Below are 17,054 nucleotides of genomic sequence, written 5' to 3'. Positions count from 1 at the left end.
ATTGCCCTCCTTTTGTAAACTGGCTCTTCCTGTCTTTTGCCTGTTTATCTTCTGGGTGCACACGTGCTCAGTCATGTCAGGCTCTTCGCAACCCCATGGATGGTAGCCCGCCAGGCTTCTCTGTCCATGGGATTATCTTGGCAAGAATATTGGAGTGGGTTGCCATTTCCTCCTCCAGGGGAATCTTCCTGACCCAGGGATCAAACTCATGTTTCCTGAGGCTTCTGCACTGGCCGGCGGATTCCTTTCCACTGAGTCACTTGGTTGCCTTTGAGGCACTTACAAAGTCTTTGGGAATAGCCTCCCAGGTAGAAGATATATGACTCTACACTCACAAGATGTAACTTTCTTAAGCCAAAAAAGATACCTTTCAACATCAAAAATCAGCTAGGAAATAAATAAATTAATCCCTTTCCCCATTCAACTACTGGGAAAAGCAAGTGCCTAATGGAAAAACACCTGCCAATTAAACAAAGACTTCAGATGAAGATAAGACATAGGAAGAGCTTCAGATTTCTGGGTAACACTTGATCTTGAAAATGTCACTGTTTAAAAAGAATAAACATTTCCCATGTCTTACCTGCAGCATGACAACATTGTCACCTTCAAAAGTGACGAACACATCTGTGTCGCATTTTAAGCCTGAGATTTGATTTTCCATCATGTAACCCTATTGAAAAAAGAGGGAAAAAAGACAAATTTTATATTTGCAGTCCCAATACTATAAAGGACTAACATTTTCTTTCAAATTAAAAACATACAATTAGAAAAAAAAAAGAAAATAACTTTATTTCTCCTATCCAGAAAAACTATTCTAAGAATTCTGACCCATCCCATTGGCTTTTGGTCCATAAATATTATTTGTGATGTAGTCTTCATTAGCAGCAAAAACATCTAAAAACACTCATGTCACATTTTTCTAAACTATTTCAACAAATTATGCTAGCTTTTCTATTCCAAATCAAAGTGGGCTTCCCTGGTGTCTCAGTGGTAAAGAATTCACCTGCTAGTGCAGGAGACTCCAGTTCAATCCCTGGGTCAAGAAGATCCCCTGGAGAAGGAAATGGCAATGCACTCCAGTACTCTCCTCCAGGAAATCCCATGGACAGAGGAGCCTGGTGGGCTACAGTCCATGGAGTCGCAAGAGTCAGACACGACTTAGCAACTAAAAACAAATTCATGATTATATCCCACAAAATGCAGGTGAATGATGCCTCCCCCAACCCAACCCAACTATTGGTACTATGTATCTATGTATAAAATAGGTAACTAATGAGAACCTACTATATAGCACAGAGAACTCTATTCAGTGCTCTGTGGTGACCTAAACGGGAAGGAAACCCAAAGAAGAGGAGACATACGTATACACATAGCTGATTCTCTTCGCTGTACTGCAGAAGCTAACACAATATGTAAAGCAACTGCACTCCAATAAATTTCAAAAAAATCAAGCAGAGAAGAATTAGCAAAGCTACCTACGATACTTGGGCAACGTCGTAAAAATCCTAAATTGCCACTCTGTCTCTTAATGTCCTTAAATACTCTGTATCCTGAATACACACTGTTTCCAGCCCGTTTCTTCTTTTTTTCTTTTCTCACTTCCTGAAATCCTTGTTTAAAGGGCAGCAGCCTGCTGCTTCTTTCCAAAGTTCTGAAGTGTTTCTGCACACACCCTGGGAGAACCAGCTGCCCACAAGAAAGTGGACCAGCCCCAGGCCAGAAGCGGAGGGAGCAGAGCTCCCCGTGTTTGGCCTTGGGCCCATCACCTTCTCAAGGCCCCTGCGCTCTCCTTCTTCCAGCTCATTGTTCTGCCGCTTAGCTCTCAAGATCTTTCCCTCTCTCAAAATCTGCTTCCAGATCAGTCCAGCCACGTGAGTTACACCAGAGGCAGCTGTCACGCCGCCTCTCCTGGGAGTATGTGCACTTAGCACTTTGGCTCTGCTAGGGAATGATCAGCTTCAGCCGCTGTTGGAATCTTCAAGCCACACGGGCCAGGGAGAGTTACAGAGGGCACTCCCTGGGGCAGCTGTGTATTCCAAACGCATGGTACCCATTATCTTTGGGCGGTGTGTGTGCTCAGTCATGGCCAACTCTTTGCAACCCCATGGACTGTAGCCCACCAGGCTCTTTCACCTATGGGATTTCCCGGGCAAGAATTCTGGAGCAGGTTGCCATTTCCCACTTCTGACCCATAGATCGAACCTGCGTCTCCTGCACCTCTTTCATTGGTAGGCAGATTCTTTACTGCTGAACCACTTGGGAAGCTTTTTCCTGGGGGACCCACTTCATTTATGAAAATGGCCACTTGAGTGACAGAAGCGGGCAAGAAGGGGGCACTCTGGGTTCCTGATGCCCATGCGAAGCATCCTTGCTTCCTGCCCCAAGAATCGTCCTCTGATGCTCCCCTCCCTCTCCTTGTTCCCCTCAGCATCAGCGCAGTCTGAGCAGGCCCTCTGCACAATGTAGTTTACAGAAGCAAGGGCCTATTCAACTCTCATTACTTTCATAAAGGTAAAATGATTGTGTGTGTGTGTGTGTGTGTGTGTGTGTGTGCGCTAAGTCACTTCAGTTGTGTCTGACTCTGTGCTACCCTATCGACTATAGTCCATCAGGCTCCTCTGTCCTTGGGATTCTCCAGGCAAGAATACTGGAGTGGGTTGCCATGCCCTCCTCCAGGGAATCTTCCTGACTCAGGGATTGGCCCCATGTCTCTTAAGTCTCCTGCACTTCAAGCGGGTTCTTTACTGCTAGCACCATCATGGTATTTATGCATAAATAAATCAGCAGCATTTCCAGTCTGGAGAAGCTGGGCCTCCCCATCCCATCATAGACACAAGGTAAACCCCACTCACCCCTCAGGCAAACCACATGAGATCGGGTTCTGACTGAGTGTGATCAGGCCCGGAGAGTATGTCCCTGGCCAGGGAGTAACTGAGTCAACCTTCATCATCATTGTTATACCATTTGTGAAGTACCTGCCACTAGCCAGATACTTCACTGGGTGCCTGACCCAACTTCATTTATTATGTCACTCAATCCTTTTCTTCCACTCAACAGCCCTGTGAGGTAGGCATTATTCTATTTTACAGATGAAGGGAGTAAGCCTGGAGGGCTATATTCTCGAATAATCCATCAAGTTCTGGTGCAGAAAAAATAAACATAGCATATACCACCTTGGACTTGGGAAGAAGCCATTATACATAAGCAGCACACTGGCTAAAGGCTTAAAATAACAATTTTGAAGAAACAAAGTACTTTTCCCTTGAGCATTGAGCCCTGGTCTCTTCCAGCAGGGGAAGGAGGAACAGGAGCTCCATAGTTCTGACGCTTTTGAACTGTTCACACAATCAGGGCTTTCAAATGACCAGACCAATGGTCCACTTGGAAGGCAGCAAACCAGCACAGAATCCCACTGACTCTCACAGAACGGGCACTGGAGTTCCCCGAACATAAAGATGCCTCATGTTCCTGTGTTAGTTCCTCACACACATTATAATTGATTTGAGGCTCAGATAATTGATATGAAATTGATGCTGAAACTCAGCTTTGAATGCCTCTCTTCATTTGAAAACTGTGTGACTATGATTCGGATCATTTGAGACTCTCCAGGGTCCTGGCTCAGAGAAGGCGATGGCATCCCACTCCAGTACTCTTGCCTGGAAAATCCCAGGGATGGAGGAGCCTGGTAGGCTGCAGTCCATGGGGTTGCTAAGAATCAGACACGACTGAGCAACCTCACTTTCATTTTTTACTTTCATGCATTGGAGAAGGAAATGGAAAACCCACTCCAGTGTTCTTGCCTGGAGAATCTCAGGGAAGGGGGAGCCTCATGGGCTGCCGTCTATGGGGTCGCACAGAGTCAGACACGACTGAAGCAACGCAGCAGCAGCAGCAGCAGCAGCAGGGTCCTGGCTGAGCCAAGGTGACAGGGCTCATGGCTCTCAAAGAGCTGGTGGACAACTAAAATGAAGCAGTGGAGAGAAAACCCAAAGGCTAACCACGTGCGGGGTGGCACCATGGCCGGCACGTCACCACCAAGCTCCTGAAACCAATGGGGCGGAGCTATGATGCAGTCTCCGTAGAATAGCCTGAGAGGGGCAGAGCGGACCACCCAGAGCGTCATGACGCCTCACACTGTCCCCTCCCACAGCCCATCCTCCCCAGAGCCAACACCCGTGAGCCCCGCTTCTGCCCAGAGGAGGAGCGCCTCCCCAGGGCCCAGGACGGAGGGGCCTGGCTTCCTCCTTGGTGCTTCTGGGAGAATACGAAGTACTCTAGCGAAATGACCCAGGCTGCACTGCCTGCTCTGCACTCCTACCCCTGCCCGAGACATTTCCCCCCATCTTTCAGCCACAGGGCTCCCTCATGCCCTGCTGGGATTCTGTTTCATTTTTCTAGGCCTCAAAATGGTCTCAGCTTTAACTGGGGAGCCAAAGAGGCCCACTCAGCCAGAGGACCGCACATGACCCACAGTTCTAGGCTCCTGATGCGTCCATGGCTGAAGCCTGGCTGGGGAACAGACTGGGTTCCCACCCTGCCTGTCACATTGGGCATCTCTCCACCACAGGCCTGAAACTTTGGCCTCCAGTGTTCAGTTCAGTTCAGTCACTCAGTCGTGCCCGACTCTTTGTGACCCCATGAATCGCAGGCCTCCAGTGTATCTCAAGTCAAATCTACAAATTTACTCGGGAGAGGCCCTATCACAACATTATAGAGAGCATGTGCCTGAGTATGGGGTGTGTGCCTGTGTGTTCTTGGCTGACCTGTGTCCCCTGAAGTTCCTACATTGACGTCCTAACCCTCAAGACCTCTAATGTGACTGTATTTGGTGATAAGACCTGTGAAAAAGTAATCAAGGTTAAATAAAGTCACTGGGATGGGTCCTAATCCATGATGACAGGTGTCCTTATCAGAAGAGACATTAGGAATTTGTATCAACTGATGCTGAAGCTGAAGCTTCAATACTTTGGCCACCTGATGTGAAGAGCCAGCTCATTGGAAAAGACCCTGATACTGAGAAATACAGAAGGCAATAGGAGAAGGGGGTGGCAGAGGGTGAGATGGTTGGATGGCATCACCGACTCAATGGACATGAGTTTAAGCATGCTCCAGGAGATGGTGGAGGACAGGGAAGCCTGGTGTGCTGCAGTCCATGGGGCTGCAAAGAGTTGGATATGACTTAACAATTGAACAACAACAGTCCCACTATTGTGTGAAAACTGTATGAATCTCAATTCTGTTGAACTGGTTCATGGTGCTTTTCAGGTCTACTACATTCTTCTACTTTTCTGTATATTCATTCTATTAATTTTTGAGAGTTTGATGTTGAAATTCCAACTAAAAAATCTTAATTTATCTACTTAAAAATAATTGTAATATGTAATGAAACTACATGTTCTGTATTTTCCAAGTCTCCTATAAATGCATCATCATACTTTCATAATTTAAGAAGTAAAGAAAGAGAAAAAGAGTAGAGACCCTGGGACACAGACACAGAGGGAAGAGCATGTGAGGACATAGGGAGGAGAAGACGGTCACATACAGGGCTCCCCAGGCAGCTCAGCTGGTAAAGAATCCGCCTGCAGTGCAGGAGACCTGGGTTCAATCCTTGGGTTGGGAAGATCCCTGGAGAAAGGAATGGCAACCCACTTCAGTGTTCTTGCTTGGGAAATCCCATGGACAGAGGAGCCTGGTGGGCCACAGTCCATGGGGTCGCAAAGAGTTGGACATGACTGAGCAATGAAACCATCACCACAGGCCAAGCAGAGAGGCCTTGGGAGAAACCAACACCTGGATTAGGACGTTTGCCTCCAGAATTGTGGGACAATACATTTCTGTTGCTTAAGCTTTGTTACGGCAGCCTGAGCAGTGTCTGTGTGTGCACACGACGTGTGTGTCTGCCTGTATGTGTGCAGTATTCTCCCGAATCCTGCTTGTTCTCCACCAGAGGGAAATCGACACGAACTGTTGCTCCAATGTGAACAGATGCCCTGGAGTCTCAGGAAATTCTTCTCTCCACCATCCTCTCAAGGCACTCCCTAACACTTGGGTTTTCATTATAAAATGAAATGGTTGTTTCCATCATTTTTCTTCTCTTCCACCTTGGACTCTTCTAAGTAAGGGCCTTGGCTTATACATTTCAGGTTGGGGACCGGGGAGATGAGAAAAACAAGGGGGAGTGATGGAAGAAAGAGGTTTAATGCCCCTAAAAAGTGAATAATATTTTCCATTAGCTTACTTCACTGTGAATAAAGTGAGAAATGTGGACTAGACAGAAGGAACTCTAAACGATGTGCTCCCCAAGCCAACAGCATCCTCAGGGGACACACAGGCCAGGATCTGGGAGGAAAGAGCAGGCTGGGTAGACACATTACTCTAGCCTTGCCTTCTGGGTTACATCGGCCTCCGAGCAAGTAATTGTGAAAGTCATTAAGGTTGTGTCCCATTTCAGTGAGGGCCCCACAAAACATATTTTATGGTTTCAACTTTGTACACTGAAAAGTTTAATATGTTCCTGCTGCTTTTCACATCTCTAATTTTTTTTTTGTATATGATTACGTTGAATAAGTATATCAGAACAAAATTAGAAACAGGCTTTCTTTCCCCCACCCAACCCTTTAAACCCACAGAGGGTACATTTTGTTCATTTTTAGAAGAAAAAGATAAAATCAGTCTTATCTTTTTGGCTAAAGGAGGGTCAGTGGAAAATAGAGAGACCATCCAGGAGGGAATTCTTGTGTCAATTTTACACCAAAATATCTCTTGGAAAAGACCCTGATGCTGGGAAAGATTGAGGGTAAGAGGAGAAGGGGGCAACAGAGGATGAGATAGTAGGATGGCATCATTGATTCAATAGACAAGAGCTTGACCAAACTCCGGGAGACAATGAAGGACAGGGAAGCCTGGTGTGTCGCAGTCCATGGGGTTGCAGAGTCAGGCATGACTGGGTGGCTGAACAACAACAACAACACATCTGTACCACCTGGCATGGAAGAGAACCCATGTGTGTGGGTGACTGGTGTGTGTGGGTGACTGGTGTGTGTGGGTCACTGGTGTGTGTGGGTCACTGTTCCCTTTCCTGTGACAGCTGTGATCAGGGTGGCATCTCCTGACAGCCCAGCAGACAATGGATGCTCTGATGCAGGTAGTGACAAGTCATCCCGCCCTGCCCTGCGTGCTTTGGAATGACCCTGAACTCTCAGGGCTTATGAACTGTGAGGGAATTCATCTGTGGGTCCCATCACCAAACGTTTGCTCAGAGTTTGTACTGCAGGCACTGTGCCACACACTGCAAGCCACAGACACAGTCCTCAGAAGACAGACAGGCACCGGTCAAGCAGACAAACAAAACAGGTGATCAAACAATCTGTGGTTGGATAAATGGCTAAAGAAGATGTGGTATTATACACATACACAATGGACTATTACTCAGCCATAAGAAGGAACAAAACTGGTTCATTTGTAGAGATGCGGCTGGACCTAGAGTCTGTCATACACAGAGAAGTAAATCAGAAAAACACATAGCATATATGAATACATATATGCGGAATCTAGAAAAATGGCACATATGAACCTACGTGCAGGACAGGGACAGAAATGCAGATGCAGGGAACAGATGTGTGGACGAGAGGGTGGGACGAACTGGGAGATCAGCGCTGACAGATATACACGACCGTGTGTAACATAGCTGGTGGGGAACTGCTGCACAGTACAGGGGGCTCTGTTCCGCGCTCGGGGGTGACCTGGCAGGGTGGGGTGGAAGGGATGCACACATCCAGCGGATCCACTCCACTGTATAGCAGAAACTAACACCACACTGTAAAGCAATTATTTGCTGTTGTTCAGTCACTCTGTCATGTCCAGCTCTTTGCAACCCCATGGACTGCAGCATGCCAGGCTTCTTTGTTCTTCACCATCTCCTGGAGTTTGCTCAAACTCAGGTCCATTGAGTCAGTGATGCAATTATACTCCAATAATTAAAAAAAATAATCCTCTGAGGTAAGCGCCAGAAAGGAAAAGATCTGGATTCCATGAAGAAAGAATAAACAAGAAAGACCTCTTCTAACCGAGATGCCAGAGAAAATTTTCAGGGCTTGTTTAACTTGGAGCCATAAAGAGGTCAGCCAAGCCAGAAATGGAGACAGCTTACTCCAGGTGAAAGAAGAGCACATGCAAACACCCCATGGCCAGGAAGGAGCTCGGAATGTTCAGGACTGGAAAGAAGGCTGGACTGGAGGTGGTGTGCAGGGAGGAGAGTGCCCCAGAGATAAGGTTGGAGACAGGTGTCAAGTGACTCAGTACCTCAGGAGGCATCTTGGACATTCGTTTAATTGAACATGTTAAGTTAGGTGCAATGTAAAATCATAAGATAATTTTATTCTTTGGGATAAGATGACTTGTGATTTTTAAAAGACAGCTCTGTCTGCCAAGTGATCACAGCCCACTGGAGGCAAGAGAGAACGGGTTGGTCAAGATGGGAGACCTGGGTGGCCTGGAGTTAGAGGGAGATGGGCTTGGATGAGCTGCGTGTGTGTGTCTGTGAGAAAGAGAAAGCCCGGGCCACAGGAATGGGAGGTGTACAGTGTGGTGTTTACCAAGCTGAGCATCCTGGCAGGGAGTATGTTTACAGGAAAAGATGAAATGTTCACATCTATAAATGTTAGATGTGAGAATCAGTGAGACATCCAAGGGGCCTGGTCAAAGTGAAGGTTAGATACAAGACTCTGCAATTGCAAATAGATGTCTGGGATGGAGATATAGCATCCTCATTACATAACTCTTCAAAACCAATGGAAGGAACAGAATTATCAAGAGTCTAGCTACACAGGGGCTTCCCAGGTGGCACTAGTGGTAAAGGACCCTTCTGCCAATGCAGGAGTTGAAAGAGATACCGGTTTGATCCTTGAGTTGGGAAGATGTCCTGGAGAAGGAAATGGCAATCCACTCTAGTATTCTTGCCTGGAGAATCCCATGAACAGAGTAGCCTGGTGGGTTTCAGTCCACAGGGTTGCAAAGAGTTGGACACCACTGAAGAGACTTAGCACGTACACACTAACTACACAGAGAAGAGAGGACTCAGGCTCATGTTATGGAAAATGCTAACATTCTGAGGTCAGGTAGAAGAAAACTAGCAGAGCAGACTAAGAAAACAAAGAAGCAGAAAGGAAGTTGAGAGCATGGTGTCCTGACAGCTTGAGAGAATGCTGTGTTTGGCAGAGAGGGGTGGACCAGGGCAAAGGAAGCTGGGAGCTCAGGCAGGTGGGGACCCAGAAAGATCCTCTGGTCAGAGTCTCAGGGAGTAAACGGCGACTGGCCCAACACAGTTCAATAAGTATGCAGGCATGACTCAGAAGGAGAACTAAATTTGCTTGGGACATCTGTCCCTGGCAATACAGCAGATAAGACAGTCTTTAACTAAAAATTAAATCACCAGTAGAACCACTGAAAATATGCTTGATAAAATATTTTTTAAAAATCACTTTGATGCATATCAAACTGATAAAGAGATATACTCAGAAGCTGAACTCAATAAGAAAGCATGACACCTAAACGGGCAGCAGCTGATGAGACCAAGTAAGAAGTTATATATAAAGAAATCTGTATAATAGCTAGGATATGGAAGCAACATAGATGTCCATCCACAGAAGAATGGATAAAGAAGTTCTGGTACATGTATACAATGGAACATTACTCGGCCATAAAAAGGAATGCATTTGAGTCAGTTCTAATCAAGTGCATAAACATAGAGTCTATTATACAGAGTGAAGTAAGTCAGAGAGAGAAAAAGAAATGTCGCACATTAATGCATATATGTGAAATCTAGAAGGATGGTACTGATGAACCTCTCTGCTGAGTAGCCATGGAGACGCAGACATGAACAGACTGTGGGCACAGTGGGGGAAGGAGAGCGGGACGGCTGGGGAGAGGAGCACGGAAGCATACACACCACCATACGTAAAACAGAGCTAGTGGGAATGTGCTGCGTGACACAGGGAGCTCCAACCCGGGAGCTTCCAGCAAACAAAAGCCCAGGTCCAGACGGCTTCACAGCTGAATTCTACCAAAAACTTCAAGAAGAGCTAACACCTATCCTACTCAAACTCTTCCAGAAAATTGCAGAGGAAACTAAACTTCCAAACTCATTCTATGAGGCCACCATCACCCTAATACCAAAACCTGACAAAGATACTACAAAAAAAGAAAACTGCAGGCCAATATCACTGATGAACATAGATGCAAAAATCCTTAACAAAATTCTAGCAATCAGAATCCAGGAACACATTAAAAAGATCATACACCATGACCAAGTGGGCTTTATCCCAGGGATGCAAGGATTCTTCAATATCCGCAAATCAATCAATGTAATTCACCACATTAACAAATTGAAAAATAAAAGCCATATGATTATCTCAATAGATGCAGAGAAAGCTTTTGACAAAATTCAACATCCATTTATGATAAAAACGCTCCAGAAAGCAGGAATAGAAGGAACATACCTCAACATAATAAAAGCTATATATGACAAACCCACAGCAAACATTATCCTCAATGGTGAAAAATTGAAAGCATTTCCCCTAAAGTCAGGAACAAGACAAGGGTGTCCACTTTCACCGCTACTGTTCAACATAGTTCTGGAAGTTTTGGCCACAGCAATCAGAGCAGAAAAAGAAATAAAAGGAATCCAAATTGGAAAAGAAGAGGTAAAACTCTCACTGTTTGCAGATGACATGGTCCTCTACAAACCCTAAAGACTCCACCAGAAAATTACTAGAGCTAATCAATGAATATAGTAAAGTTGCAGGATATAAAATCAACACACAGAAATCCCTTGCATTCCTATACACGAATAATGAGAAAGTAGAAAAAGAAATTAAGGAAACAATTCCATTCACCATTGCTACGAAAAGAATAAAATACTTGGGAATATATCTACGTAAAGAAACAAAAGACCTATATATAGAAAACTATAAAACACTGATGAAAGAAATCAAAGAGGACACTAATAGATGGAGAAATATACCATGTTCATGAATCGGGAGAATCAATATAGTGAAAATGAGTATACTACCCAAAGCAATCTGCAGATTCAATGCAATCCCTGTCAAGCTACCAGCGGTATTTTTCACAGAGCTAGAACAAATAATTTCACAACTTGTATGGAAATACAAAAAACCTCGAATAGCCAAAGCAATCTTGAGAAAGAAGAATGGAACTGGAGGAATCAACCTGCCTGACTTCAGGCTCTACTACAAAGCCACAGTCATCAAGACAGTATGGTACTGGCACAAAGACAGACATATAGATCAATGGAACAAAATAGAAAGCCCAGAGATAAATCCACACACATATGGACACCTTATCTTTGACAAAGAAGGCAAGAATATACAATGGAGTAAAGACAATCTCTTTAACAAGTCGTGCTGGGAAAACTGGTCAACCACTTGTAAAAGAATGAAACTAGAACACTTTCTAACACCGCACACAAAAATAAACTCAAAATGGGTTAAAGATCTAAACGTAAGACCAGAAACTATAAAACTCCTAGAGGAGAACATAGGCAAAACACTCTCTGACATACATCACAGCAGGATCCTCTATGATCCACCTCCCAGAATACTGGAAATAAAAGCAAAAATAAACAAATGGGATCTAATTAAAATTAAAAGCTTCTGCACAACAAAGGAAACTATAAGCAAGGTGAAAAGACAGCCTTCGGAATGGGAGAAAAATAAAAATTTTTAAAAGAAAATAAAGGTCAAAAAATAAAGACACCTGTATAAACACAGTCCTCTGGGAAAACAATGTCTACCAGGGATTAGGTGAGAAAACACCACTGCTCACTCAAGAAGATAAGGAGGAAATTTGCTAGTCTCAGGTCTGGCTGTGGGTGGAGAGAGAGAAACATCTCTGCTTAGAATTCTGACTCCGGCCCTCATTCATATGACACTAGGGCCAGAATCCATACTCTCTATGAGGCCATCAAAACTACAAACACAAAGACAAAGCTATAAACCAGTTCAAGCGGGTTGTGGTCTCCAGTCCTCTGGCATAGATAAATGCAGCTCCTTTCCGCCTGGAAAGAACTTACGGAGACAAAGCTCCAAAATTCTAACATGAGCAAAATGCAAGAGGAAGAAAAGGACAATCAGAAGAGATAGATAACAATAAACAGAATCAAAACATCAGAGGGAGCAGATATTAGCTACTACACCAAGAAGGAAAATATAAGAACACAAAGAGACAGTATTGAAAATGACAATGGCCTAGGACTTCCCTGGTGGTCGAGTGGCTGAGACTCTGTGCTCCCAACGCAGGGGGACCAGGTTCCATCCCTGGTCAGGACACTCGATCCCACATGCCACAACTAAGACCTGGCACAGCCCAATAAAGAAACAAACAAATAAAAAATAAATATTCAAAAAAGCACAGTGGCCTAAAATTGTCCAAAACTGTCAAGAGACAGAAATCTACATATTCAGCATACACAATGACCCCAAAGAAGGAAACTAAGGTAACAAATTCATACTTAGATACATTACAGTGAAATCATAGATCATCAAAAAGTAAAAATCTTTAAAGAAGCAAAGAGAAAAAAAGAGACAGCCATGAAAAATTATAATTAGACACACAACTGATTCCTCAGCAACAAGAGAATCCTGAATAACAGTAAAAACTTCAAATGCTGAGAGAAAAGAACTGTCACCCATGAATTCTATCCTTAACAGTGCTTAACCTTTCAAGGCTGAGAATGAAATAAAGACACATTTACACAGAGAAAATTAGGTTTACTGTCAAAGACCCACACTATTCTGAAGAAAGTACTCCATGAACAAGGAAAATGACGAAACGCAAGAAGGAATTGTGAGCAAAGAAACTGGTTTTAAAAAAGTGGTAGTTCTAGAGAAATCCTGATTCCATATAATAATAAATATGATAGCTAATGCCTACAATTAAAAAACATACTACTAAAGTAACGGAAAAGGATGCTATAGAACATGGGAGCTGATGATTAGTGAAAGCAATTCAAGCTCTCATATTGTTGGGAGAATGGAAAAATAATGATTAATTTTAGACTTTGTGTGTTAAAGTACATACTCCAGCTGCCACAGTGACCACAAAATGAATACAATAGGGACTTCCCTGGCAGTCCAGTGGTTAAGCCTCCATGCTCCCAGTGCAAGGGGACAGGTTCAGTCCCCGTTTCCCTGACCAGGGAGGGTACAGCCCCCCAAAAGAACATAGTAGAATGGAAACGGGAAGAGAGAAGAATGGAAAGGTGGGGATGGGGTTGGGGAATAACAATAAATCTGAAAGAAAGTAAGAAACCCAAACAGAGGTAAGACACAGCAAAATAGAAAGCAAAGAGCAAGAAGAAATGAACTCAGCTACACTAGCAATGAAAACAAACATTTAGACTAAAGAGATAAAAATGAGCTTGTCAGAGTAAACAAAATCTAAAAGCCAGATAAGTGTTGTTTATAAGAAACATAAGAGCAACACACTAACACAAAAAGGCTGAGTAAAGTCATGTTACACCTGCTGCTGCTGCTGCTGCTACGTCGCCTCAGTTCAGTTCAGTTCAGTTCAGTTGCTCAGTCGTGTCCGACTCTTTGTGACCCCATGAATCGCAGCACACCAGGCCTCCCTGTCCATCACCTACTCCTGGAGTTCACTCAGACTCACGTCCATCGAGTCAGTGATGTCATCCAGCCATCTCATCCTCTGTCGTCCCATTCTCCTCCTGCCCCCAATCCCTCAAAGCATCAGAGTCTTTTCCAATGAGTCAACTCTTCGCATGAGGTGGCCAGAGTACTGGAGCTTCAGCTTTAGCATCATTCCTTCCAAAGAAATCCCAGGGCTGATCTCCTTCAGAATGGACTGGTTGGATCTCCTTGCAGTTCAAGGGACTCTCAAGAGTCTTCTCTAACACCACAGTCCAAAAGCACCAATTCTTCAGCGCTCAGCCTTTTTCACAGTCCAACTCTCACATCCATACATGACCACAGGAAAAACCATAGCCTTGACTAGACAGACCTTAGTCAGCAAAGTAATGTCTCTGCTTTTGAATATACTATATAGGTTGGTCATAACTTTCCTTCTAAGGAGTAAGCATCTTTTAATTCATGGCTGCAATCACCATCTACAGTGATTTTGGAGCCCCCCAAAATAAAGTCTGACACTGTTTCCACTGTTTCCCCATCTATTTCCCATGAAGTGATGGGACCAGATGCCATGATCTTCGTTTTCTGAATGGTGAGCTTTAAGCCAACTTTTTCCACTCTCTTCTTTCACTTTCATCAAGAGGCTTTTGAGTTCCTCTTCACTTTCTGCCATAAGGGTGGTGTCATCTGCATATCTGAGGTGATTGATATTTCTCCTGGCAATCTTGATTCCAGCTTGTACTTCTTCCAGTCCAGTGTTTCTCATGATGTACTCTGCATATAAGTTAAATAAGCAGGGTGACAATATATAGCCTTGACGTACTCCTTTTCCTATTTGGAACCAGTCTGTTGTTCCATGTCCAGTTCTAACTGCTGCTTCCTGACCTGCATACAGGTTTCTCAAGAGGCAGGTCAGGTGGTCTGGTATTCCCATCTCTTTCAGAATTTTCCACAGTTTATTGTGATCCACACAGTCAAAGGCTTTGGCATAGTCAACAAAGCAGAAATAGATATTTTTCTGGAACTCTCTTGCTTTTTCGATGATCCAGCGGATGTTGGCAATTTGGTCTCTGGTTCCTCAGCCTTTTCTAAAACAAGCTTGAACATCAGGAAGTTCACGGTTCACGTATTGCTGAAGCTTGGCCTGGAGAATTTTGAGCATTTCTTTACTAGCGTGTGAGATAAGTGCAATTGTGCGGTAGTTTGAGCATTCTTTGGCATTGCCTTTCTTTGGGATTGGAATGAAAACTGACCTTTTCTAGTCCTGTGGCCACTGCTGAGTTTTCCAAATTTGCTGGCATATTGAGTGCAGCAGTTTCACAGCATCATCTTTCAGGATTTGAAATAGCTCAACTGGAACTCCACCACCTCCACTAGCTTTGTTTGTAGCGATGCTTTCTAAGGCCCACTTGACTTCACATTCCAGGATGTCTGGCTCTAGATGAGTGATCACACCATCATGATTATCTTGGTCGTGAATATCTTTTTTGTACAGTTCTTCTGTGTATTCTTGCCACCTCTTCTTAATATCTTCTGCTTCTGTTAGGTCCTGACCATTTCTGTCCTTTATCGAGCCCATCTTTGCATGAAATGCTCCCTTGGTATTGCTCATTTTCTTGAAGAGATCTCTAGTCTTTCCCATTCTGTTGTTTTCCTCTATTTCTTTGCATTGATTGCTGAAGAAGACTTTCTTATCTCTTCTTGCTATTCTTTGGAACTCTGCATTCAGATGCTTATATCTTTCCTTTTCTCCTTTGCTTTTCGCCTCTCTTCTTTTCACAGCTATTTGTAAGGCCTCCCCTGACAGCCATTTTGCTTTTTTTGCATTTCTTTTCCATGGAGATGGTCTTGATCCCTGTCTCCTGTACAATGTCACAAACCTCATTCCATAGTTCATCAGGCACTCTATCTATCAGATCTAGTCCCTTAAATCTATTTCTCACTTCCACTGTATAATCATAAGGGATTTGATTTAGTTCATACCTGAATGGTCTAGTGGTTTTCCCTACTTTCTTCAATTTAAGTCTGAATTTGGTAATAAGGAGCTCATGATCTGAGCCACAGTCAGCTCCTGGTCTTGTTTTTGTTGACTGTATAGAGCTTCTCCATCTTTGGCTGCAGAGAATATAATCAATCTGATTTTGGTGTTGACCATCTGGTGATGTCCATGTGTAGAGTCTTCTCTTGTGTTGTTGGAAGAGGGTGTTTGCTATGACCAGTGCATTTTCTTGGCAAAACTCTATTAGTCTTTGCCCTGCTTCATTCTGCATTCCAAGGCTAAATTTACCTGTTACTCCAGGTGTTTCTTGACTTCCTACTTTTGCATTCCAGTCCCCTATAATGAAAAGGACATCTTTTTTGAGTGTTAGTTCTAGAAGGTCTTGTAGGTCTTCATAGAACCATTCAACTTCAGCTTCTTCAGCATTACTGGTTGGGGCATAGACTTGGATTACTGTGATATTGAATGGTTTGCCTTGGAGACGGACAGAGATCATTCTGTCATTTTTGAGATTGCATCCAAGTTTTGGACTCTTTTGTTGACCATGATGGCTACTCCATTTCTTCTGAGGGATTCCTGCCCGCAGTAGTAGATATAATGGTCATCTGAGTTAAATTCACCCATTCCAGTCCATTTTAGTTTGCTGATTCCTAGAATGTCAATGTTCACTCTTGCCATCTCTTGTTTGACCAGTTCCAATTTGCCTTGATTCATGGACCTGACATTCCAGGTTCCTATGCAATATTGCTCCTTACAGCATTGGACCTCGCTTCTGTCAGCAGTCACATCCACAGCTGGGTATTGTTTTTGCTTTGGCCTCATCCCTTCATTCTTTCTGGAGTTATTTCTCCACTGATCTCCAGTAGCATATTGGGCACCTACTGACCTGGGGAGTTCCTCTTTCAGTATCCTATCATATTGCCTTTTCATACTGTTCATGGGGTTCTCAAGGCAAGAATACTGAAGTGGTTTGCCATTTCCTTTTCCAGTGGACCACATTCTGTCAGACCTCTCCACCATGACCTGCCTGTCTTGGGTTGCCCCACCAGCATGGCTTGGTTTCATTGAGTTAGACAAGGCTGTGGTCCTAATGTGATTAGATTGACTAGTTTTCTGTGAGTATGGTTTCAGTGTGTCTGTCCTCTGATGCCCTCTTGCAACACCTACCATCTTACTTGTGTTTCTCTTACCTTGAGCGTGGGGTATCTCTTCACGGCTGCTCCAGCAAAGCGCAGCCGCTGCTCCTTACCTTGGACGAGGGTTATCTCCTTACCACTGCCCTTCCTGACCTTCAACATCGTGTCCAATTCTGTGCAACCCCATAGACGGCAGCCTACCAGGCTCAGTCGTCCCTGGGATTCTCCAGGCAAGAACACTGGAGTGGGTTGCCATTT

At 44.1% G+C, this 17,054-nt stretch overlaps 1 protein-coding gene across 1 annotated transcript in view; it reads right to left on the bottom strand.

Moving 5' to 3' along the window:
* ACOXL (acyl-CoA oxidase like) overlaps window positions 1-17,054 on the bottom strand; it is a 366,969-nt gene that overhangs the window by 125,549 nt on the left and 224,366 nt on the right. The window contains exon 13 of the mRNA XM_069583969.1: window positions 581-670. Coding sequence (XP_069440070.1) covers window positions 581-670 — 90 coding nt within the window. The remainder of the gene's footprint in view (window positions 1-580; window positions 671-17,054) is intronic.

The sequence above is a fragment of the Ovis canadensis genome, chromosome 3 (genome assembly GCF_042477335.2).
Source record: "Ovis canadensis isolate MfBH-ARS-UI-01 breed Bighorn chromosome 3, ARS-UI_OviCan_v2, whole genome shotgun sequence".
Classification (NCBI taxonomy): Eukaryota; Metazoa; Chordata; class Mammalia; order Artiodactyla; family Bovidae; genus Ovis; species Ovis canadensis.
This window is presented reverse-complemented; position numbering and strand designations above follow the sequence as displayed.